The sequence below is a fragment of the Diplotaxodon limnothrissa genome, linkage group LG8, assembly GCF_057381915.1.
Source record: "Diplotaxodon limnothrissa isolate DT_005_m linkage group LG8, D_limnothrissa_male_GT1.1, whole genome shotgun sequence".
In the NCBI taxonomy this organism is placed as follows: Eukaryota; Metazoa; Chordata; class Actinopteri; order Cichliformes; family Cichlidae; genus Diplotaxodon; species Diplotaxodon limnothrissa.
Genome location: NC_140603.1, coordinates 11675530 through 11700637, shown reverse-complemented (window position 1 = coordinate 11700637; position 25108 = coordinate 11675530). Strand labels below are relative to the sequence as shown.

Genomic DNA, 25108 nt, shown 5'->3' with positions numbered 1-25108 from the left:
ACCAACATTATGTTTTTTTCTTGTGAAGCACTTTGTGATCTTTGTCCTGAAAGGTGCTATATAAATAATATTTTTACTTACTTACTTTCTCAGTTCTTTTTATTGAATCCGTCGCGTCTCAGGGTCAATAGAGGGAAAGTATCAAAGTACTTGCAGCAGTGCATAAACGCTAAAAAAATGTCACACATATTAAAAAAAGAGGATTTGCCGAAAAAGAAAACGTCCCAATGGTTGATATATTGTCATATGACACTGTTTGATTATTTTCTGCTGTATTTGCACTGGCTGAGCTGCTTGTGTTATAAATTTGAGAAACAAGATTTTGATTCACGGTCAGATGCACGATTCTGACCGCTCTTTTCTCTTTGTTCTTTGTGACGTTTGGCCTCTTTGATGCCATTTGTCTATTAAATAATATAAATATGTTTCGGTACATACATGTTTATCTTAGTTTAGGATGTAATTAGTCTGACATAATCTAAAGTTCAGTGTTGTTATCCAAGAGTGTAAAATCCACCTACCCTGGACCATAACTTTCTGCAAAGTCTCTAATCTAGCTTATCTATATAGACGCTTGGCGATTGCTTTAGGTTTGGCAGGGGATGCAAATAAAGCAAAGACAATGATTGTTATGACAGAAGAATACTTTAACTCTGGAACTTGTGACCTCCACCCCTCCCTCATGCATCATTATGTTTTATGCGTTTTATGTTTTATTTTTTTTAAAGATGTCACTTAAGTGCACTCCTTCAAACACTGCCAAGCATGGCTGAACAGGTGTGAAGAACATTTATATGGCTCAATAATTCATTCTTTATGCTTTTATGACCAGTGATGCAATATGTTTGCAGTGTGCAGGTTATGGGGGATGATTATTAATAAACCCCAACACCTTGCAGCACCTTCGGCACTTCGGCACACTGGTCCGAGTACAGAGAAGCCAGCTGCAGGTGCAGGCAAATAAGGAGCGACAATGGGCGAGGAGCAAATTGAAATGGGAGATTCTGCTCTAATGGAGCCTATGAAGACTAAACCCGTGTTGAAACCTCAACCTAACAAATACGAGAGATTGTACCAGCCCTGCTTGGCTGAAATTGTGGGTGTAGCAGTCCCTCGGACCAAGGAAGAAATAGAGAGAGCCTCGACGGGTGCAGTAATTTTTACTTTGAGATTCATTCAGAATCTAACAGTGCTGAGGTGCACCAATGCACCGTGAAAACTAAACAGAAACACAAAATACATTTTCTTAGACGCTTATTACAAATATGAACTCAAATAATGCAGAAAATACAACAAAATATCAGTTAAGCAAACAAATACAACTTAAAACATGTACCTCGCTCCGCATTCCAAGGGCTGCAAATTGTTAATTTTGCTAGAGTCCGGTATCACGCTGCTTCACGCTTCATTGAGAGCTGCCTACTGGGACATGTGCGCCACAAAAACCGGTCTGAGCTGGAAGTGCAGCTTGCCGCTAACTAAACAACAGAGCCCTCTACTGGACACTACGCGTAGCTGTTCAGGCTTAGATCAATAAACAAAACTGGACATTTACACTCCCACCAAATCATGTATAACAAACAACATTCTTTACATGATTTCCAGCTTTAACATATGGACATTACTACAAGAACGAACACAATTTCAAATACATCATCAATAAACTTTCGCAAAATACGCCTGATGTGAAAGTATTGATTGAAACATCAATTAGTTATTTTCTAATAGAACTACAAGCTTTTGAACAGGTCGCTCAACTACGTGAGGTTTGTGTGCTGTTCCCTGCTTCTTTATTAAGCCTCGATCGCCAACTTGAAGCTTGACTCTGCGGACCAAACCGTCATCTTCTTCTGGAGCTTCAACCACTCGAGCCAGTTGCCACTGATTTCTGGGAAGCATGTCTTCTTTGATAATGACTATGTCATTGACTTTAAGATTTCGACGTGGTACGTGCCATTTCTGTCTCGTAGATATGTTCAGAAGGTACTCTCTTTTCCATCTACTCCAAAACTGCTCAGTGAGATACTGGACTCTGCGCCAACGTCTCCTTCCTTTGGAAGTTCAGACATGCGTTGTTCTTCTGGTGAACGTCTTAGTTTTCGACATTGAACACATTTACTTATTAGTTTTGCAACTTCCTTGCTCCCACCAATCACCCAAAATCCGTTCGATCTGATTTCCATGAGAGTTTGGCTTCTACCTTGATGACAAATCTGTGCATGAAAATGAGCAATGATCAACTTTGTAATGTGATGGTCTTTCGGGAGGATGATGGGGTGCTTAAGTCCCTGACAGAGTGTTGACTTCTTCAGTCTTCCTCCAACACGGAGAAGTCCTTGATCTAGTACTGGATCTACTCTAAACAGGGGACTTGAACTCGGAAGGTTATCTCCCACCTTCAACACTCCCATCTCTTGAGAAAAGGCCTGCTGCTGAAGGAGCTTTATTACTGTGTCAGCAGCTGCTTTCCGTTCATCTACTGTCACAAAGTTTCCATACTGGGCTTTGCTGGATCTCAATCTTTTTATCCTTGCAACCACTTTAAGGAGCATTGACCAGCTTGAAAACCTTGACAAACGGCTGAGGATATTGTCTTGTTCATTTGTTTGAGTTGTGAGAGCTTTGACTGCTTTGACTTCTGGATCCCCTACTAACAACACAGCTGAGGGGCTGGGTGCATATGAAATGTCATGTTCCCACAGAAACTTTGGACCAGACAACCAACATGTTGACATGATTTCTGATGCACTGAGCCCTCTAGAGGCGTAATCTGCAGGATTCTGAGCTGTGTCAATGTAGTGCCACTGTCTGGGATCTGTAGTTTGCCTAATTAACTGAACACGGTTGGCAACGAAGACGTGGAACCGTCGTGCCTCATTGTTAATATAGGCTAAGACTACTTGGGAGTCAGTCCAAAAGAACTCTTCATTAATGCACATCTGAAGCTCTGCTTTTAGCATGCTGCTCATTCTGGCTGATGTGACTGCGGCTGAGAGTTCTAATCGTGGGATACTTGTCACCTTGGTAGGTGCGACTCTTGCCTTAGCCATAACAAGACTACAGTGGACCTTCTCGTTGCTGAGGTACCTAATATAGGAGCATGCACCATATCCTAAATCACTAGCATCACAAAAGTGGTGCAGTTCCACCTTTACAATGTCTGTTAGTTCTGGTGGGTGGTAACATCTAGGCACTGCAACCGATTTTAGTCTTTCCAACCCATCTTTCCAGTCCTCCCACCGTGAACGTAAGTTGTCAGGAAGGGGGTCATCCCATTCAATGCCTCTGCGACACAGTTCCTGTAGGATACCTTTGCCTCTTAAGGTGAAGGGAGCTACGAACCCTAGTGGGTCGTACAGGGATGAGATCACTGACAGTATGCTCCGGCGAGTAGGAGGTTGGTCCTTAGTGTTTATTTTGAAACTGAAAGTGTCATTTTTGATTGACCACTGGATGCCGAGCACATGGCCTTCAGCTGTTGTGTCAGGTTTGAAATCGAGCGGTTCTGTGGTGTCTGCTCTGTCTGAGGGTTCCAGCTGGGAAAGCGCATCACTTTGGTTTGAGTTGAACTTGTGCAGATGTAGACCGCCAAGTCTACAAAGTGCTTGTGTTTCGGTGATGAGTTCTTGTGCCTCTTTAACTGATGGGACACTAGTTAGACCATCGTCTACATAAAAGTTCTGTTCAACAAACTCTGAGGCCTTAGGATAGTCTGCTCTGTACTGTTGTGCCAAATATTTCAGGCCGAAATTAGCACATCCAGGGGATGAACTGGCACCGAATAGATGTACAGCCATTCTGTACTCTCTGGGTTCTTTGTCTAATTGTCCATCCTGCCACCACAGAAATCTCAGATAGTTGCACATGTCTGGACAAACAGAGAACTGGTGGAACATTCTCTCGATATCACAGATTATGGCTACATTTTCCTTTCTGAAACGACAGAGTACCCCCACCAATGAGTTGATCATATCTGGACCTGTGAGAAGAGTGTCGTTTAATGAGACACCGAGAAATTTTGCTGAACAGTCAAAGACAACTCTTAGCTTGGCTGGTTTTTTCGGGTGATATACCCCATGGTGTGGGATGTACCATGCAGTCTTGCCTTCAGACAAAGGGGGGGCTAATTCTGCATCACCACTGCTGATAATGTCTCTCATAAAGGAACAGTAATGTTCATGATACTGTTTATCAGCCTTTAGCCTTTTCTTCAGGTGTTGCAGTCGGACTGTGGCTAACTTCTTATTGTTGGGAAGCGCTGGTGGATCATTGCCCTTGAAGGGGAGCGGCATCTCATAGTGCCCATCTGGTCTTTGTTTTATTGTATCACTGAGGATTTGTATGAAGCGAACATCATCCTGTGATACATACTTATCCTCATAGTTTCTCTCATTAAAGTCAGTCTCTAGGACTTTGAGTACTTCTGTGGCTGATGGTATGGGCATTTCTTTGACTGTGATCCTGTGCACATAACTCTGGTTACCTTCTCTGTCTAGGTGAGGATTACCAGAACCAATAATACTCCATCCTAGTAGGGTTCTTTGTGCGAAAGGTTCGTTTATTTTGCCTGTGACGATCTCTAGGGGGGCTAGTGCTGATGGGCAGTCATAACCAATCAATAGACCTACTTCACAGTTCTGCAATGGCTGTAACTTGTTAGCTAAGCCTTCAAGGTGTGGCCACTGAAGTCCAGTTTCCTTGGTAGGGATATGAGACTTGTCAACTGGGATAAAGTCACGAGAGTAGACGTGTTCTATTCGGACACGAGTCTCAGAATCAAACCCACGCACCTGTAAGTTGTTGGCAAGTTTACTTGCAACGACTGTGTCGACGGAAGTCATGGTGCTAAGCTTTAACTGCACTGGTTGGGCGTCTACATTTAGTTCTGAGGCCAAATCCTCTAAAATAAAGGATGAGTCACTCTGGGTGTCAAGCAGGGCATATGTAAGTATTTCTTTCTCAGGCTCAGATGCAACTGACACAAATACTGGTACTATGCTGGATGTGGAAGATAGTTTCCTTGTTAGTACATGAGTCATAACATTATGCACTTCCTTGTTTGCACCTTCATCTGGGGATTTAGAATCCTCAGTTTTCCTTTCTTTAGGTTCATTCACTCTTTCTGTGTGTAGACAGGTGGGGTGACGCCGACCACACTTACTACAGGAGTGACGTCCTCTGCATTCTTTGGTTACATGACCCCTTCTCAAACACCCGAAGCAGAGACGATTTTCTTGAATGAAAACTTTCTTGTCATCACTAGTTTTCGCTGCAAAAGCAGGACACTTAGCTATGCCGTGCGATTCTTCTTTGCAAAACAAACATGGGGGTTTAGGTCTAGAAGTAGATACTGGGATTGGTGGAGACTTTGGTTGGGTGGTAGTACTGAGTGCCTTCGCTCTTTTAACGTGCCGCTCTTCTGATGCCCTTTCGTTTATTAGGAATGGTGAGGCAACAGGATTGCAAACTACTTTAGCTTCATTTTGTATGAACTTTGTAAAGCGAGCGAAGTTGGGGTAGTCTTGGCTTTTGTCTAGCTCCTCCACCACAATGCGGCTCCATCTCTGCACTATCCACTCAGGCAGTTTTCTTAGAAGCTTGTGATTTTCCTCACAATCATTAAGGATCTCTAGGCCTTTGACTTGAGGGATAGCCTCTGCACAGCTTTGGAGAAAATCCGCAAACTCCCTCAGTGCTTTAGGATCATTGGCAGCTATTCTAGGCCATTTTGTGAGTTTAGCCCTAAAGGCTCTTTGAATAACAAATGGGCTGCCATACCTTTCCTCTAAAACGCTCCAAATGCCTGCGTATGCCTGCTCACTGTTGCGGAAAAAATATCCCTCTACTGCCTTTCGTGCTTCACCTGCAAGATAGCTCTTTAGATACAACATTTTCTCACACACAGGTAAAGGTTTGTCACCAATTAGTGCCATAAAGGATACCTTCCAATCCATAAACTTTAGGGGGTCGCCACTAAAGATGGTGGGCTCAGGTACAGGAAGCCTGTTTAGGGTAAGAGAGCTGGCGAGGGCTTGAACTAAGCTAAGTTCTTCACGTTCTGGAGTAGTATTGTGAGGTCTAAATGTTGGTGCTTGTGGATTTAAAGAGAGCCGTGGTGCGATGTTGGGGAGATTTGCGGAATTTTCTAAGTTGTAGCAGGACACTTGATCATGGCTTTCAATGTCATTTTGAGCGCTAAGGGCTCTTACTCGTGCAGCTGCTACTTTCACTTCGCTGTCTGCCTTTAACTGTTGAAGTTTAGTCTTTTCCTCCTCCAACTTTGCCTTTGTTTCCACTTCCTTTATTTTCCACTCATTTTCCATTTGGCTGATCTTGGTTTCCTGTGCCAATATTTCTTGTGTGGCCTTTGCTTGTTCCACTTTGGCTGCAAGTTCAGCTTCTGCTTCCACCTCACGACTGCCAGTAGAATCTGCCTTTGAGCGTGCAACTGAACCCTCTGGGAACGACGTTTCAGTTTTTGTATCACCAAACACAGAACCATAGTCCCTTTTGTTTAACATCACTCGTACTCTTTCCTTTTCAAGGCGATCGTTAAAGAGCTGATCGATATTTTCCTGTCGTTTAGCAACAACTTCACAAATGTCAGTTGTAAGCACTGCACAAGCATCCATTCGCTTAACAATGTCGGGCGTCATGGATTGGCTGCGGCGAATGGGTTCATAATGCTGTTGTACTACAGCGTGCTTGTCTCTTATGTCATGACTGGCATTGTTTAGCTCTTCAGGTGAGCAGAAAGTTTTCAGCTTTGTTCTGATTTCTTTAGCTGCCTTCTTCCAAGTGTCATAAGCTTTGTTAAATGCCTTCTCATTTTTCTTTGCCTCATATTCCTGCATTTCTTTACCCTTTTCAGTTAAATGCCTTTCACGATTGCTGGATCTTACTCCTTGTTGCTCTGAGTCGTCGGCTTCTTCAGCAGCGTTCAACATTTTGTTACTGTAATGTGTATGTTGCTCTATGCGATAACGTCTGGACTTAAACTTACGTGAGTGTTACTTTTGGAAACAATGCTCACATCAGACGTTTACATCACATAAATAAACAGATTAGCACCCACATATTAGACAAAATGTAACTGTAAATACCGCTGATATACGTTACTTTCAAGAAGAATAAACCCATACAATTTAAAGATTGTAATTACTCAGTGCAATGCAGTATACCTTTAAGGCTGTAACCACAAAAATATTTAAGGCAAGTAACTCTGAATTAGTGTGCAGACATTTTAACTTTGTTATCAGCAAAGTCCTTAATGGGCATAATACCTGCACCTTCGTAAAGTAACCATCAGAGTTCAAAGGGGAGGTAGGCGACGAAGCAAAGATGATCTTGACTGGTGTAGAAATATCTCACAGCTGACACACGGACCCACCTCGTGGCACGGGCTGCACTCATCTGGCATGGGAGCTAGCAAGTAGCCTTCACTCAGCGATCGAGTTTTCACTGTAGCAGTCCCTCGGACCAAGGAAGAAATAGAGAGAGCCTCGACGGGTGCAGTAATTTTTACTTTGAGATTCATTCAGAATCTAACAGTGCTGAGGTGCACCAATGCACCGTGAAAACTAAACAGAAACACAAAATACATTTTCTTAGACGCTTATTACAAATATGAACTCAAATAATGCAGAAAATACAACAAAATATCAGTTAAGCAAACAAATACAACTTAAAACATGTACCTCGCTCCGCATTCCAAGGGCTGCAAATTGTTAATTTTGCTAGAGTCCGGTATCACGCTGCTTCACGCTTCATTGAGAGCTGCCTACTGGGACATGTGCGCCACAAAAACCGGTCTGAGCTGGAAGTGCAGCTTGCCGCTAACTAAACAACAGAGCCCTCTACTGGACACTACGCGTAGCTGTTCAGGCTTAGATCAATAAACAAAACTGGACATTTACAGTGGGGACCTTGTTCTTTGTTTTCATCGGCTGTGTGTCTGTGATCGAGAACGTACCAGAAGCTGGACGGCTACAGCCAGCCCTGGTGCACGGTCTGGCTGTAGCCGTGCTGGTGGCTGTCATGGATAAAATCAGGTAAAGTTATTTATTAAGTCAAACGTTGGCATTTATGTTTTAGTTGTTGGATTGTTTGTTTGAATATCATTTATGTCAAACTTTAACCTTGGTTACTTGAAGGTTAAAGATAAAGTTCATTTACCTACCTTAAATCTTTTCAGGATATCTTTTGTAGATAAACGAGGCAGTGTATGTATGATTGATGCAAATAAATCAATTTAAAAAATCTAGAGGGTAAAGCAGGGATTTGACGTAGCGTGCCACATGACACATTTAATCCTTGTGATGTCTTTATATAAGAAAAGGAAGGTCAGTTTCGACAGTGCGTCACTGCAGAAAATGCAAGAAATCTGTCGGCATAACTCTTTGGGGTTAAATTGTTTGAATTAAATGTGTAAAATCACATAACAAATAACAATTTCTTATAGGTCATCGCCCAAACTATCCTGTAATTATAAAACAGACCATTTTTGTTAATGCACAGATTTATTTATTTGACTGTGGCTTCATTGTAACAAAAATAAATTTTTACAGTAAGTGACAAAAATAACTTTTCTGTCATTTCATTGTTAATCTATCACCTTGTTTTACTTTGAAGTAGCATGAGTGTTCATGGGGAGGTGTTTATCAGGAGTCTTTGCTGGCCCATTCTGGCCCCTGGGCCTTATGTTTGATAACTCTGGGTTAAAGGTTTACGGTGTAGACATTTACCAGATTTGAGTGGAGTTAGCTCAGTTTGTTCTCAACTTTGTCTTTGTTGCTCCTTTGCCTCCTCCCAGTGGCTCTCACTTTAACCCTCCCTTCACTGTTGCCATCTACCTGTGTGGAGGGATGGACCTGATGATGGCGGGGCTCTATATTGTCTGCCAGCTGATTGGAGGAGTGGTGGGAGCTGGAATGGCCAAGGTCAGTTGAAGGTTCAGCACCTTCACATCTTCTAAATGCATGTTTGAGTATCCTGTGAAATTTTCACCACAACTCTACTGTTTCATAGCTGATGACCCCTCCAGAACGCTTCATCAATGCCACGGGAGCAGCGTTCACTATCCTCAAGTCAGACAGCCAGCTGTCGCGAGCCATATTCGGAGAGGTGGCCATGACCTGCCTGATAACTTTGGTGGTGCTGCTGGTGGCTGTCAATACCAGGACGAAAACCCCACTGGCTCCTTTCCTGGTGGGCTGTACGGTCATAATCAATGTCTTGGCAGGGTGAGACACAGGGCCCTGTCCAGCAGCGATCTTGGCTCAAGAGTTGGGAGTTCGCCTTGTAATTGGAAGGTTGCTGGTTCTCGGTCGTTGTGTCCTTGGGCAAGACACTTCACCCACAGCCTCGCCTCTGTCAGTGCGCCCCAGGGCAGCTGTGGCTACAATGTAGCTTGCCATCACCAGTGGGTGGATGACTGAATGTGTAAAGGGCTTTGGGGTCCTAGGGACTAGTAAAGCGCTATACAAATACAGGCCATTTACCATTTTACCTGATCACAGGCAGGGCGGTGATATTAATTTGATAGCCTGGATCTTGTTCTTGCTATTTGCCTGTGGGATTCCCAGATACTTGTAGCTGTCCTCAACTTCTGCAATGTTTCCTTCTGGTAGTGCGATCCATGGTAGATCCTGCACTTGAAGATGACTTGTGCTATTGGCTTGAAATTGCCCTCTAGTGTTGTTCACCTTGATATATTAATGAATCAAAAATTTTGACCCATTAATAATATTGTAAAAATATATGATATCCTGGTCTGATTGCTTTTGGTGCTTTAGGCATATTCTAAAGTGTTTTGCATTATTGGCCTACTTAAGCAGGATTTTATATTGTGCTTAAGTAAATGATTTAAAAACTTGTTTTTCCTCTTGTTTAACTTTATCACTTATGTGCAGGGGTGATATATCAGGAACGTGTCTAAATCCTGCCAGGGCTTTCGGTCCAGCTGTGGTGACCGGTTACTGGACTTACCACTGGGTGTACTGGGTCGGTCCCATTGGGGGAGGTCTTGTGGCCGCTGCTTTGGTCAGGTAAGAGAAGTTACACATAACTGGATTACTAAATTAAACCACAGGAATGATACACCAGTGTCACTGTCTCTTCGTTTTTGCAGGATCATTCTAGGTGATGATAAACTCCGAATCATAATGAAATGACTCCATTTACAGCTGTGGTGCAGGATTCAATATATCCATAAGCTCTGTCTTTCACTCCATATATTTAAAAAAGGGCATACTTTTGGATATTTCTTTTTGATACTGTTATTCCATGGCAGTTTGTAATCTATGGATTGTTGTTTAGTATAAAATAAATAAATAAAAATACATAAAATCATTTTTTCTCAGTTCTTCCCCATAGAAAAAGAACACTGCCATTTAATCTAAACTCTTTATTGGGACTTTTTTCTGCAGTGTCACGTGTGCAGGTGTGAAACGACACAGTGAGATATTTAAAAAAAGAAAAACACACACACAGAGAGCAGGATTATTTTTGGCGACATGCTTTATTTTCGTTTTCCAACCATGATTTTAATGGTCACAAACTGCGCTTTTCGCTGCCGACATCTCAACGGTATTTCTCAGAGAGACCCAGGGCCACGGCGGCCAAGAATTTGTCGAAGGCGACATGAGTTTCCGGGGTGAAATCTTTAGGGAACATAATGGAGATCACCACCATAGCGCAATGAGCCAGCATCTGCAGAGAGAGGAAACAGTTTACACCAAATATATGAAGTTTGCTCGGCAGAAATCGCTTTTAATAAACAGACTGTTTGTTAGTGCAAATGCATAGTCAATAAACTCGATCTTCTTAAGAACAATCTTTTCAATACGTTGGATTACTTTGTTACATAAATTAACCGTGCGTGAAATAGGAATAGACAATAACCTCTGTTTATAACTGAAATCGCATATGCACATGATCCGCGTCTTACCTTGAAGTTAGATGGATCCACCCTCAGCTTGAAGGCGTGCAGCTCGCTCAGTTCCAGCAGGCCGCCTCTCAGGTTGTCAATCTTGGACACGGCCTCAGTGACTCCACCCAAGATCAGCTTTCCGTGAACCATCACGGGCTCAGAACCGGGAGTCAGGTCCGGCCAGTGGGAGAAGTAAGTCTTGGTTTGCGGATACACGAGGAGCATCCTGTGGAAGCAGAGATGAACATGGTGGGTCACAAGCTCCAGTGGCGCAATCGGTCAGCGCGCGGTACTTATAAGACAGTAGCCTGCAGAGTTATGCCGAGGTTGTGAGTTCGAGCCTCACCTGGAGCACGAGCTTATTTTAAGTAGTGGAAACACACATCTGAAGTGTGTTTAAATATTTGAGGCGACTGTTGCTGTAATTTGGCGCTGTATAAATAAAATTCAATTGTACTGAATTCAATAAAGAAGTGCCAATACAGCCTTACCTGCCCAAAGCTTCGCCTCCAACAGTATCCATAACCTTGGAGACCTTGGCCCAGAGTGCCTTGACGGCAGCCTTGTCTTTCTCAGTCAGACTCATGTTGGATCGGTTGTCTCTCTCTCTCTGATGATGCTACCCGGCGAGGAGCTGTGCTTAAATTCAGTTGCCCCCCTGGGTCACACCCAGGGCATCTGATACCAAGCCACAAGCTGTGACGCAGATAGGACTCATTCACCGGACCTGATAGAAACTTGTTTGGCTTTAGGCCAACGCAGAGGGTGATATCTGCTGGTGACATCTTGGGTGTGAATTTGCAAAAAAACACTCTGCATTTTTTTCGTGTAGGATACCAAAAGTGCAACGTAACCACATTTTCTGCTTTGCAAGTTTGTGAGAAGTTAGAGGTGAAGCACATGGTCCCCTGATGACTGATGAGTGGAGAACATCTCAGGCGGAGTGATATCATGTGCAGAAAGTCTACAGTTCTAAGAACAATGAGTGAACTCGTGTCTAAGGAGTTGCTGTGAAATTAATGCCAATAAAACTGATTGATTCATAAAACTGAACACATTTTTCTATTACTTCCAGCTTTACTGAGGCCTGAACCAAGTAAATTATAGTAATAGTAGTAGTAATAATAATAATGATAATTTTGAATATTTACAAAACAATTCGATTCGATTCGTACTACTTAAATCAATCAATAAAAAAATTAAGTATATTTTCGTGATGTGATCATCATTTAAACAATTTTACCAATGAAGTACAATATAAGTATAAGAAAATGATCTATTAAAAAAAACAGATTTCGTGATCGCAAAGAATGTGGGTCATTTATGGATGCAGGTGGGAGTTACAAAAATGCGTGCATGCACATTACGCACTTACAGAAAAGAGCGCAAAATTCTATAATATATGCAAGTACACTCGGTGGATCTAGGATATACTAAAAATACAAGATTAAAAAACAGCTCTTCTTATCAAATTGAAGCTGTTTAAAGCTTTCTCAGATTTATCAGATTTAATTTTTTAATTCAGCATTTTTTTCTTTTTTGGCTCGGTTCATAAAATAAGTTCCTATCAGTGGTAGAAAATAGAGCAGACGGCCTTTATCAGCCAGCTCAAGTGTTCTTAATCAAAACACATGCATCTGTGGACGCAGGGGGGTTCGCTGCTGCAGATAACACCGGTGTGGTTTACGAGATATAACTTAAAGAGCGTCAAACACTCTCGAGCTGCTTGGCAACCATTCCTCACATTTAAAATAAAGACAAATAAAGACTAAATAAATAAATAAATTCTTTCATTTTTCTCCGCATAAATGTTTAGCCTTTTTACTTATATTTCTATATAATGTTGATATTTTTGTGAAGATGTGAAGTTGTTGAACCTTTATTTGTATAATATCAGGCAGATACAGACGAATTATGCATTTCCATATTTTAAAAAAAAATCTGAATTCACATTTAAAATATATACACACTTTATTTAGATTTTAAAAAGTGGGGGACGCACTTTAATCAATGTTGACAGATAATTTTCAAAAGGCCTTTTTCGCATTTTATGAATTTTATCCTCTGTGTGATTTGTTTAAAAGTAAAATAAATAAATAAATAAATAAATAAATAAATAAATAAATAAATAAAATAAAATAAAAAACTCAACAGCAACTCAGGATTCAGCTAATAACAGCTGAATAAATAAAAATAAATAAAAATAAATAAAATAAAAATAATAATAAGAATTATCAGAGACTTGAGGACTGCATTTGAAATAACTGTAATAGAATATGTTGGGAATATTTTGCGCATAAAATATTGGGCTTTGGAATCTTTGGCCGCACGATAACTGCGCTAATTGAAATTTTGTTTTTGGCTTTGCTTAAATTGCGCAGGACACGAATAACAAAACCGTATCAACAAATCCAGAAACTTCTGGTGAAGTCTGCAGTTTATCTCACGCGCATCATCTCCAGCCTATCACAGCAGACTTCTCATTTGGGGTGGGGGAGCTTCGACGCATTTAAATAGATGCAGGGGGTCTAGTGAAGCACTATTCAGCCTTTTCCTTCAAGCCTGAAGAAAAAAATCATAATCAAACGCCACCATGGTTGAGTGGAGCGAAAACGAACGCAGCATCATCTCCAACATCTTTTCCAAGCTGGACTATAACGACGTTGGGCCCAAGGCTCTGGTCAGGTAAGGAACACCTCTGCAAGAGGACAATCCTTCCTATGACGTGCCCTGTGGCCAAACTCACGTGTGTTTCTCCCTTGCAGGTGTCTGATCGTTTACCCCTGGACTCAGAGGTATTTCTCCTCCTTCGGTAACCTCTACAACGCCGAAGCCATCAGCACCAACCCGAAAGTCGCTGCCCACGGAATCAAATTGCTCCGCGGTCTGGACAGCGCTCTGAAGAACATGGACAACATTAAAGCCACCTACGCCGAGCTGAGCGCCCTGCACTCAGAGAAGCTGCATGTCGACCCCGACAACTTCAAGGTAAACCTCAGAACCCGCCTTTCTTCTTCTTCTTTTTAATGCAAACACGACATTTTCTTATACCTTTTTTTCTTTCTCCATGCAGCTGCTTTCTGACTGCCTGACCATTGTTGTTGCTGGAAAACTGGGTTCCGCTTTCACCCCAGAGGTTCAGTGTACCTTCCAGAAGTTCATGGCCGTGGTGGTGTCCGCTCTCGGAAAGCAGTACCACTAAAATGTAGATCCGTCTGCATCTGGAAGCCAGAAGGAGATCTAACGCCCGTTTCAATATGTTATGGATCACCTCAAAAGAGAAATAAAGGCCCACTGAAGCAAAGTTTACGTTTTCCCTTTGTATTTTTTTTTTAAAATTTTACACATGCTTATAAGTTATATCTTATATCACACTGGGGGGCTGGATGCCGAGTAGAGGGCAAATAAAGGATCTCGTTTGTACTTTTAGGTTTTTAGACTGTAACATGGCGAAATATGAGAGCGGATTTCACTCTTGCAAAGGTTATAATAAAAACTAAACTAATAAATAATAACAACTTCAAAATAGAAACCATATATTTTATAGGATTTGTAAGTAAAAACAACCATAACCGCAAAATGACCAGTAACAGGCTGTTCTTCATTCTAACGAGAGTACCCTATTGTTTTTCACTATAGATACTACTTTGTTTATTTCATTTTCTGTTGGGCGATGAATTGCGTGCACAGCTGGGGATTTGTTGTAAATTACAAATGGAACAAACAAACATACATGCATTTAATTTTAAGATTATATTTTTTAAATGTACTTTATTTATCTTGCTTGCACTTTCTATTTCACTGTTTATGCCGCTCTCCTCACTCTCAATCAGAGATGGGCAGTTACTTGTAACGCGTTACTGTAATCCGATTACTTTTTTCTAGTAGCGAGTAAAGTAAGGGATTACTATTGCAAAAATGGTAATTTGATTTGATTTGATAAACGTTTATTGGTCCCACAAGGGGAAATTTCCTAAGGCTGCCGACCTATTGCACGTAATGGAGGAGCCATCTTACCCTCTGACCACACATACATTACACAAACATCACATGGGGAAGACAGGTCAGAGAGGTATAACAATGGAAAATGCACCACATGAGGAAAGATAAGGAGAAAAAAATAACTCCTCCCAGACTGAGCTCCAACAGGGAGACCAGTTTGAGAACAGAAAAAAACACCTCTGCACATGAAAAAACTCTAAATACACCAAAGAAACACATGACAAGCAACAGGGGTGGGTAAAGGGTGAGAGACAGCCGATTTAGACAGTGCATCCGGGCCTGCGTGCGCTGGTCTCCTTGATCCACCGTCAGCATCGGAAGGGAATAAGCGTCGAAGGCGTTTGGAAAGGGAGGGGGGATGAGTGTGTGCATATCAGTGTATATGTATGTGTGAGTTCAGCTGAGACAGTGTCCTTCGCCCTGCTAGGCTAAGTAAACAGTCTTCCAGCCAACCCAGGTGTCCTTGTTGTTCAGCCCCAGCCTTGCAGCTGGCGCCAAACGGGTATCCGCATAAGTGATGGTGTTTTTACTTTAGTGCGAACAGCTCATATGAATTTCAAAGCAGTTCTACAGTCCAACACTGGTCTCTCAATCTCCCGTTGGAGAGCCGCGAGCTTCGCCATACTTGGGTTCTGTGATGTTGTCATTTCTTGTGCTCAAGGAGCCGATTTCTGAGAACTCACGGCAGCGTGCCTCCCCGAGATGTCATCCAATTTGCGCCCAGAGATGTTATTCCGAGCTAGCAGCCGTAGCATCTCCAAGATCTTATCCGTGCTGCACTCAATGAGCCCATTTTGAGAAACTCACGCCTCTCCCATCGTTCCAATCCCAGCGGGCAGCCTTGTGGGGGTTTGAACAGCCGGTTCTGCTTTCTTAATTCTTCGATAAGTCAGGGCCAAGCCAGCTCCGATTAGCCAGAACCCTGTTACCATGATTCCGAATAGGTAGATATCTTCAGCACTCAGGCCCACCCAAGCCCAAACTTCTCGTTGAGAAAGGGGTGTCAATTGCATCTAGGGACCAGTTGATCCAATCCATAATTCCTCTTTTAGGTTTTAGAGAACAGACTGTGAGAGAGTGTTCCAGGGAAAAGTAATACAAAAAACATGACACTAGACAAGGACATAAGAGGCTAAGCAGGGAAGCTAAGGGAGAGGAGGAGAGGAGAAAAGTGCGACCGCCTTCATCAAGAGCAAGAGCAGAAAAATTAGATTACTGTTACTTTCCCGCAGGAACGCTGTATTATGTTTAGAAAAGAGAGAAAAAAATGAAAGCACTGAAATCTGTATCAACTGTACCTTTTCCCACAATTATTAATTCATAATCTTTGAATTATGAATAGGTAAAGGTGTGGTGCTACTTGAGGGCATCGGAGTAACACTAAATAACTGCAGTTAGTTAGGTCAATAGTTTAATTGAACTATAGCTATCAGAGCTGTCAGAATGATGAGTGGAACGCTCTTTGGGTTATATAATATTGGGCTAATTTAATTGCAAAGATGGAATCAGTAATCCATAATTGCCTGCCAATGTCCAGCGCAGATTAGTTGCTCAAAAGTGTACACACCATACCAGGGAGTGCAAATGAGAGATTTGCAGGTGTTTGTCTCTGCTGTTAAGATAAATGAGAGGAGGCGGAAGAAGAACCAGCATGGTTTTCTGTAAGGTTGAAGTATTTTGTTAGAAAGCACCGCGAATGAGTGTGTTCCAGGGGAACAAGACTGAGGTGGAGCGCAAGATTTATCCAGAGGAGAGCTACACTGTTATAAACTATTCCATCATAAACCTGACATCCATGTGTATAGCTGACCTGTGCTATACCGAGAAGAACACCAAACATCATTTACCGTCAGATCCCGACCCCTCTATTTAGCAATGAAGACATAGCTAATGTGTCTCATGCGTAAATGCTCACACTGCCCATGTTTTTTATTTTTTCTGCAGATTGCGCACTAACACAGTCACATTGACACCTACCCCTTTTTAATGATAGAAAATACATTAATGCAACATTAAAATCTCTGTCTGCCCACTGCAGCAGGAAGGACCAAGTTAGAGGACAGAGCCAAAGATTTAGCATTCCGCTCACAGCTTTGGGCCACCCACCTGTCACAATTACGCACTCGCTTCCATTAAATGAACACACATCAACTATCGCATATCTTACAACCGAAATGACGCGTGTCCCCCCCTTTCCCCACAGCGGTAAGTTTCGCGTTAGACTATTGTTTCCTTCTTCCCTCTAATCTGTAACAAACAAAACTGAAAGTTTTGACGGGACTCAAAGGGTGGAAGTGTCTAAGATTAATGTCTTAAATCTAAGCCGTTCAATAGCTGTTCTTCTCCACAGCGGAACAGGTCAGCTGCAACACTGATTTCAGGTTTACACGGTGGAAGACTTTGTGATACAGTGCAGTTCCTGAGCTGTCCCATATATCTGTAACTCTGACATTAAGCCTGTGAAAAGCGGCGGAATTCATAATTCACAAGAGGATAGGTAAGGGAGAGAAATGACATTAAAGAAGTGGGAGACAATCCTACGGGGAAAGAAACAGAAAAGCAGCAGGGTGCTGTGATAGAATTGGCAGTGATAAAAATGGTCATGCGGATGACTTTACGTCACTCGGTCATTTGATTAGTTTATTTAGTTATAGCTGAATAACGCAAACTATCAAATGTGGCGGAATAGCCCCAGAAATTAATGAGAACTCAACAGTGAACCCATGGACTTGGGCGGGCACGTGACCGCCCCACTACTTGATCAATTAGCCCTTCACCTCTACACATCTTTACAATAGAGCTATTTATACACCACAAACTGGGCATAAAGATATTTGTGTTTATTTATAGAAGAGTTAATGTAGTTAACCGAAGCTAAGCTACAAAATAAAATGGTGTGGAAAAAAAATCTGAATTAACAGAAAAAAACCTACACTACACTTAAAAAAATGAATGAAAAAAGGACATTGAATACAAAAACAACTAATTAGAAAATACAAAATTATAGCTAAGTGCAGTGGAATCAAACTAATTTCAGCACCAGAGACAGCGCCGTGTTCAACGTCCTCACAGCAGCTTCATTTTTAATACGAAAGATTAAACGGGCTCCTTCTGTGTTTTTAAACATTATCAACAAGATAGAAGTAGATATTTATGCTTTTCACATTTGATGAAATAATGGAAAACAAAAACGTATAATTTCAGAAAATACATTACACAATAAACGTGCTAACTCAACCCTGAAAAAGTAAAACTACAAACACATAACGATCGAAGAATATCTTCATAATCTACCGAGAACAAATGCCCAGAGAGAGATCACCAGTTACAGTTTTTATTTTCTTCCACTTTAGTAACTTTTGTAAATGTACATCTGGAGTCATAGCTGTAAAATCAGGCCCAACAAAAGGACCTTATCTTTCCATGAGAATAAACTTTTCTGTCAATAAAAAAATATTTTTCACCAAATGACATTGAAAAATGGTGTATTGAAGAGCTAAATCACAGCTCCTTATTAAACACAGGCTATTTGGGTTTTTTAAAAAGTATCTAATTCATGTATTCAAACAATATTCTTAAGAGAAATTGTGAACATGTCTATGATACTAACGATTGAATTAGACTCTTCAAAATTACCTAGGGTCACTTTTACTTGCAAGGACGTCACATTTCATGACGTTAGAACAGAAGTCTGATGGTACAGATGAGGAAATAATTGTTTTATTCTCTGGTGAATTTGTATTTTTCTCACTTCCAAAGAAATGAGCACAAACAGAATTCTGGCTGGACTGTAGGGATCAAATAATCATTTCCTCAGTGACCTGAAAATGAATTTATAATGTTTGTCTCATGTGTTTTTCTAGATTTTTGTTTGATATTCTGTACAGTCACTGTACAGTAAACCTGCAAATTACAAACGTACAAATTTACCCCAGGATCAAATAATTATTCCCCCCACTGCGTACCTGACATCTACACCTGGTTTTTAACTATATAAAAATTAAATTTTTTTTAAAAACCCTCACATAATGAGATATTCTGACATCTTACATTAAATGTAATATTACTGTAATATTATTATTATTAAAATGATAGAAAATGTATTATTTATTAGTGAGTTATGAAGAAAAATGTACGTTTTAGGGTGTCCCACAGTACTACATTTCAATACAGCAGCCGAAAGGTGGAGAAGACTGCTGATTGCTCAACGTTTGAACAACAGTAGCTCCCTTCACCCTCCCTATCTCCAACTCTCATCTTCTCAAATCCCCCCAATCACCTGCCCTTCCTCTACCAATCTCATCTACACCCACACCCCACCTACTCTTCAGCATGTGCTCTAACTGTAACTGCTTCCTTACATATTGCGCAGTCTCCCAGTTATTTTAATGCTAAGATTGCTTCAAGCAGACTCTTACTTCAGGCCAACAGGGCACGGTCCTCACAGATGTCAGGTGTATAAAAATTTCATCTGTGTCTCTGATGTTTTGTCTTTTTTCCCTCTCATTAAAAATATTTCAACCTTGTCTGACTCATGGATTTTCACGTACGCGAAGCTACAGATAAGAACCAAAGGTGAGAACACCAGTCTTTGCAAGTTTAGGGTTCACAGGAACTATCAAGCCTGTGCATTTTTACTTTACTGGGAAAGAAGTCTGAGGATTTTAACTTAAGCGTAGTACAGCTCCTAAATTATGAGTAATTTGGCATTATTTGGACTATGTAGCCTGTAAAATGTAGATTGTAAAATTACAACCGTGCGTAACTGTGCGCAGATACAAACAGAAGGCATAAATTATCTCTCATGCTCTTCACATGAGATGACTGCTACAATCAACTCAAAATGTTAAAAACAACAACAACAACAACAACAACAAAAACCCAGCAAAGGTAAAAGCAAGGATGAAGAAATGAATGCAGTTCATTCTGCTGTCATGATATTAAAAACATTTACACTCCCATTAAGTAAAAAAGAGTATTAGCACGTTTTGGCAATCCTAAAAAAAGTTAATTTTTGTGTAATCAACCTCACAACAAAGATGTCTGTAAATTACAGAAGTTATTTCACTTAAATATCTAAAAAACTGACATTTAACATCTTGTCTATGAGCTGCTTTGAATATTGCATCAGCATGCGTCTGTATTACCACCAGTTTACCAAATGGGGGCACTGTTGCTCTGTGTACCGTAAATACTTTATTTGAGGTCCATAGATAAACCTGGAGAGTCCTCCCAATTCACTGGTGTTAAAACCTGAATCCTTTGTTTCTGTAATACTAGAAAAATAAAACAATAAAACAAAAAACAGATTAGATTTAATATTAAATGTGCCTTTGTAGTTGTAAATGTATTATTTATTATGAAAATATTTTACAGTAGGAAAGCTTGCTTAAGTAAAATAATGTAAATTATCAGCTGACATGACGGTGAGCAACTAAAAAAACTTAACTCAGTCAAATGATGAATTCCTTGAAAATGATCAACACAATGCATTTTGAACGTGATATGATAATGCGTGAAACACCACAGATTCGATTTGTTTTTATTTGATAATATAACAGCACAAAAACTAACACACGAATTGCACATTTTTTACCATTAAAAATGTAACAAAGTAATGACAGAGACACATACAGAGAAAAACAAAAAGATTTTACATAGCATCATAAATGCCTCGTATGCTTTCTGGAAACCCAGTGCTTGAGTCTCATCTGTATTTCTCAGCAAGAACAGCAGCAAACGCTGACAGGTACTTGTCCATGGCGGCGTGAGCCACCGGTGTGAATTCATCCCCCAAGTAACAGGCAAGGCTGACGAGCATACTGTGCGACAGCAGCTGCAGGAGAAACACAAAAGATTGGTAAAAAGTGAACAACATACTTACATAATTTATAGTATGTGTCAGTTTTCTGAAAATCATGAACCCACACACTGCCATTTGTCGTCCTCAGTGTGTTATTGTTAATATAGTGATGTAGTATTGTGTAATTTGCACAGAAAGCATGTCTGATAATTTTAAGTGCCAAACAATGCATTAAAAATATCGTCTCCTCCTCACCCTCTCGCCTCACAACGGCTAGTTTCACAGCTTGTAATTCCCCAAACATCCACAATTGTCATATATGTATAATACAATACCGTATACTTATACACATTGTCATTTTGTTCACTTATAATTTTTTTTTAACCATTTTTCAGATTTCCCGACTGGTTCACATACTGCCTTTTTGCACCCCATTTCAATATTCCTGGAGGAACCCATTTAATCAAATGTATTATTTATTTTAATTAGTGCTGTCAAAAGATTAAAAAAAACATTTTTCCATTTTTTTCCCTCCTCCATAAAACAAACTAGTTGATTTGTCATCTGAACAGGCTGGAAAAACAAAACAGCAGCAGACTTACAGTTAGTAAATCTGTTGTTTTCTTTTTAGTTCAGTTAAACTCTATTATAGAATTACTGAAAAAATCCCTACATACTAATAGGATTATCTTTTGCATGCAGAATTAAAATGCACAAATAAATACAATTTCATACATTGCAGTCACCTGTACGCCTTATAGCATACAACAAAGAAATTGCACAAGTATATATATTAACCCTGTAGCAAGTGCATCATATTTGATACATGAGTTTCTGGCAATTATTTTGTGGTTCAGGCTTTACTGGATTAGTAGATATACTTAATAGGAAAATCTGAATAACAAAAAACTGATTATCTCTGATTAAAAGATTAAAAGTAAATTAAAAAAAAATCCAATGCAAGAAGGGGATGGAAGGGCTGTAAATAGGTCTGAGGTGTTTAGGCACCTTAAAGTTTCCGGGGTCTACCCGAAGCTGGTAGGCGTGCAGAGTCTGCAGGGGAGCCAGGGTGACAGTTAGCTGACTGATGTCTTGGGCCCCCTCAGCTATAGCCAGGACTATCTTCTTCCCGTGAGAAAGCAGGTGGGAGGAGTTAGGACTGATGTCTAGATGGGAAAAATATGTCTTGGTGCCCGGATAAGAGGCAAACATCCTTAAGAAGGGAAAAGTGAAATTATTTCCATGCTGATATGATAGGAGCAACAGAGTAAGTGCTACATGTTGACTGTCTTTGGTCACCAACTATCATTTGTGTGAACTCGAGGCCCACAAGTTTCTAAAATGATCTCGGATCATTGCCAACACCTTGAAATCCCTATTAGAGATTTCAGGAATTAACCAGCAGTGAGCACTAGATAAGCGTTACTTTTCCCCACCAAAACAGGTGCATCTTTTTACACACGCAGCAGAGAGAGGCACAGGATTATTGCAGCCTATTTCTCATAGTGAGGACTCCCCTCAAACAAATGACCATAATTTCCTAACCGTAGGGGCTAGAGCGGTCATTCTTACACCGTTTTGTTCAGAAGAGATGGGGGAATCTTCCAGTGTTAACAATTTATCATTAAAATGTGAATTTTTAGAGATATACGACATGGATGACTTGTTGACTTAGAAGCCACGAATTCCCCAATATGCAAATTTGAATGCCTGAGGCCACATATATGATTGGCTGGCTGGGAAGCCGTGCAGGCCCTGATTTGTGGATTTGAATTCCTCAGCCCTCAGATATGATTGGCTGGCTTAGAAGCCATGAAGGCCCCAATATGCAAATTTGAATGCCTCAGGACACATATATGATTGGCTGGGAAACCGTGCAGGCCCTGATTTGAAAATTTGAATGTCTAAGTCCTCACAGAGGATTGGCTGCCTGGGGACCTGGCAGAAATATATAGAAATACTATGATTAAGCATAAATACTACATTTAGTAGAAATACTATGTTTTAGCACAAATACTATAAAAAGCAGAAATACTATAATTTAGCAGAAATACTATATTAAGCACAAATCCTATAAAAAGCAGAAATAGGATGATTAAGCATAAACACTACATTTAGTAGAAATACTATGTTTGAGCAAAAATCCTATAAAAAGCAGAAATAGTATATTAAGCACAAATCCCATAAAAAGCAGAAATAGTATGATTAAGCATAAATACTACATTTAGTAGAAATACTATGTTTTAGCACAAATAGTATAAAAAGCAGAAATACTGTAATTTAGCAGAAATACTATATTAGGCACAAATCTTATAAAATAGCAGAAATAGTATGATTTAGCACAATAGTAATAAGTTAAACAGAAAAATTGGAAAAGCAAAATGGACAGCTGAAAAAATGATGAACATGCTGAGGGTCCCTCAAATATACTTGTTAAATGAAAAAATCAGCAAAAAAATGCACAGGGAGAGAGAAGTAAGTTTCTAGGTCAGCCTGGGAGCTGCTAAATTTGAATCCACCAATCAGAGAGCCTGTGTACTTTTTCCCGCCAAAACATGTGCATCTTTTTACACACGCAGCACAGAGAGGCACAGGATTATTGCAGCCTATTTCTCATAGTGAGGACTCCCCTCAAACAAATGACCATAATTTCCAAACCGTAGGGGCTAGAGCGGTCATTCTTATACCGTTTTGTTCAGAAGAGATGGGGGAATCTTCCAGTGTTTACAATTTATCATTAAAATATGAATTATTAAAGATATTTGACTTCTAATGCACCATAACTGAGTAGAGCGAAGCAAAAACTGCCTTGACTTGCCCTCAAACAACGCTTTGTGACTTGAAATCTATTTGGAGTATCGATATCATTCTTTCACCGTAAGAGACAGCAGGCTTTGGTGAACAATCATGGAAATTTTCAGGTCTCTGTGGAAATCCAAAAAAAAGTTATGACGAGAGAAAAAAGTGCTTCATTTCCACAGTTTGAAATCTGAAGAAATCTGAGCGAAGGACGAATTTCCTACCCTCAAACAAGTCCAACTCATTTCAGAACGGTAATAGGTGAGAAAGAAATTCTTGAATTGTGAGCGTCAGGGGTGTCTGAAGATATTCGGGGACAAGCCTCATGTCTTAACTTTGCTTCGTTAAGGAGATATGACGATTCGAATATGCCTCTCATTACAGAAATCCAGCGGTGATTTTGAACAAGCTCTCCATTCACTTTATATGGAGAGTTTTCTGACATTGTGTTGGTCTGAGGAGATTTGCGAAAATTCTATAAATCCCACAACAATGATAGTGACATTTCCTGAAAGCCAGCAAAAATACCTACGTTTTGATGTATAATTTGTGGAAGTTGAGTGAAAATTGAGCAAGTAGCAAACAGTTGTTCGGACATGAAGAGAAGACTGCAAAAGCTTCAGTGTCACACTGGAAGCCAAGAGCATAGCAACCATAACAACGCATGTATTTTGTGAAAAATCACAATTTTGCAACTCAAAACTTTAAGAGGCATAAAAGTAAAACGGTAAAAGATTTGAAATAGCTGAATCATACCTGAATAGCCCAATAATTTGTGAACATTTTAAAGTTTGAATGGTTGTTCTAGGCGAAAGTATGAGGAAGTAGTTAAGTTTCAAAAACAAGCAAAATTTAGCAGAATTTTGGAAGTTTTCCATTCATTTCAATGGGACAAATTAAAGGAAAAAAGCCTAATATTTTAAAAAGTATAATAGCAAAAAATAGCAAAAATCATAGCGAATAGGTACTTGTGCTAAATACAGTATTTCTGCTAAATCATACTATTTCTGCTTTTCATAAGATTTGTGCCTAATATAGTATTTCTGCTAAATTATAGTATTTATTCTTTTTATAGGATTTGTGCCTAACATAGTATTTCTGCTAAATTATAGTATTTCTGCTTTTTATACTATTTGTGCCTAATATAGTATTTCTGCTTTTTATAGGATTTGTGCCTAATATAGTATTTCTGCTTTTTATAGGATTTGTGCTTAATATAGTATTTCTGCTTTTTATAGTATTTGTGCTAAAACATAGTATTTCTACTAAATGTAGTATTTATGCTTAATCATAGTATTTCTATATATTTCTGCCAGGTACCCAGGCAGCCAATCCTCTGTGAGGACTGAGACATTCAAATTTTCAAATCAGAGCCTGCACGGCTTCCCAGCCAATCATATATGTGTCCTGAGGCATTCAAATTTGCATATTGGGGCCTTCATGGCTTCTAAGCCAGCCAATCATATCTGAGGGCTGAGGAATTCAAATCCACAAATCAGGGCCTGCACGGCTTCCCAGCCAGCCAATCATATATGTGGTCTGAGGCATTCAAATTTGCATATTGGGGAATTCGT

At 40.2% G+C, this 25108-nt stretch overlaps 4 protein-coding genes and 1 non-coding gene across 5 annotated transcripts; 3 read left to right on the top strand and 2 right to left on the bottom strand.

The window, feature by feature from the left end:
* Window positions 1-973: 973 nt before the first annotated feature.
* LOC146626364 (aquaporin-8-like) lies at window positions 974-10172 on the top strand. Its single transcript, XM_085361263.1, has 6 exons — window positions 974-1100; window positions 7919-8051; window positions 8813-8939; window positions 9028-9242; window positions 9912-10046; window positions 10130-10172. Exons 1-6 carry the CDS (start codon window positions 974-976, stop codon window positions 10170-10172), a joined length of 780 nt encoding a protein of 259 aa, XP_085217389.1.
* Window positions 10173-10514: 342 nt separating this feature from the next.
* On the bottom strand, window positions 10515-11529 carry LOC146626362 (hemoglobin subunit alpha-like). Its single transcript, XM_085360482.1, has 3 exons — window positions 11422-11529; window positions 10949-11156; window positions 10515-10710 (listed from the first exon to the last, which is right to left on the bottom strand). Exons 1-3 carry the CDS (start codon window positions 11514-11516, stop codon window positions 10582-10584), a joined length of 432 nt encoding a protein of 143 aa, XP_085216608.1. The 5' UTR covers window positions 11517-11529; the 3' UTR covers window positions 10515-10581.
* Window positions 11191-11284, top strand: trnai-uau (transfer RNA isoleucine (anticodon UAU)). Its single transcript has 2 exons — window positions 11191-11228; window positions 11249-11284. It is a non-coding gene; the product is annotated as a tRNA-Ile (tRNA).
* Window positions 11530-13489: 1960 nt separating the features above from the next.
* LOC146626361 (hemoglobin subunit beta-1-like) lies at window positions 13490-14228 on the top strand. The gene is made up of 3 exons (XM_085360481.1): window positions 13490-13615; window positions 13696-13918; window positions 14004-14228. Exons 1-3 carry the CDS (start codon window positions 13524-13526, stop codon window positions 14130-14132), a joined length of 444 nt encoding a protein of 147 aa, XP_085216607.1. The 5' UTR covers window positions 13490-13523; the 3' UTR covers window positions 14133-14228.
* A 6355-nt stretch (window positions 14229-20583) lies between these two features.
* LOC146626360 (hemoglobin subunit alpha-D-like) lies at window positions 20584-21949 on the bottom strand. The gene is made up of 2 exons (XM_085360480.1): window positions 21744-21949; window positions 20584-20768 (listed from the first exon to the last, which is right to left on the bottom strand). Exons 1-2 carry the CDS (start codon window positions 21945-21947, stop codon window positions 20640-20642), a joined length of 333 nt encoding a protein of 110 aa, XP_085216606.1. The 5' UTR covers window positions 21948-21949; the 3' UTR covers window positions 20584-20639.
* Between the last annotated feature and the right edge of the window lie 3159 nt (window positions 21950-25108).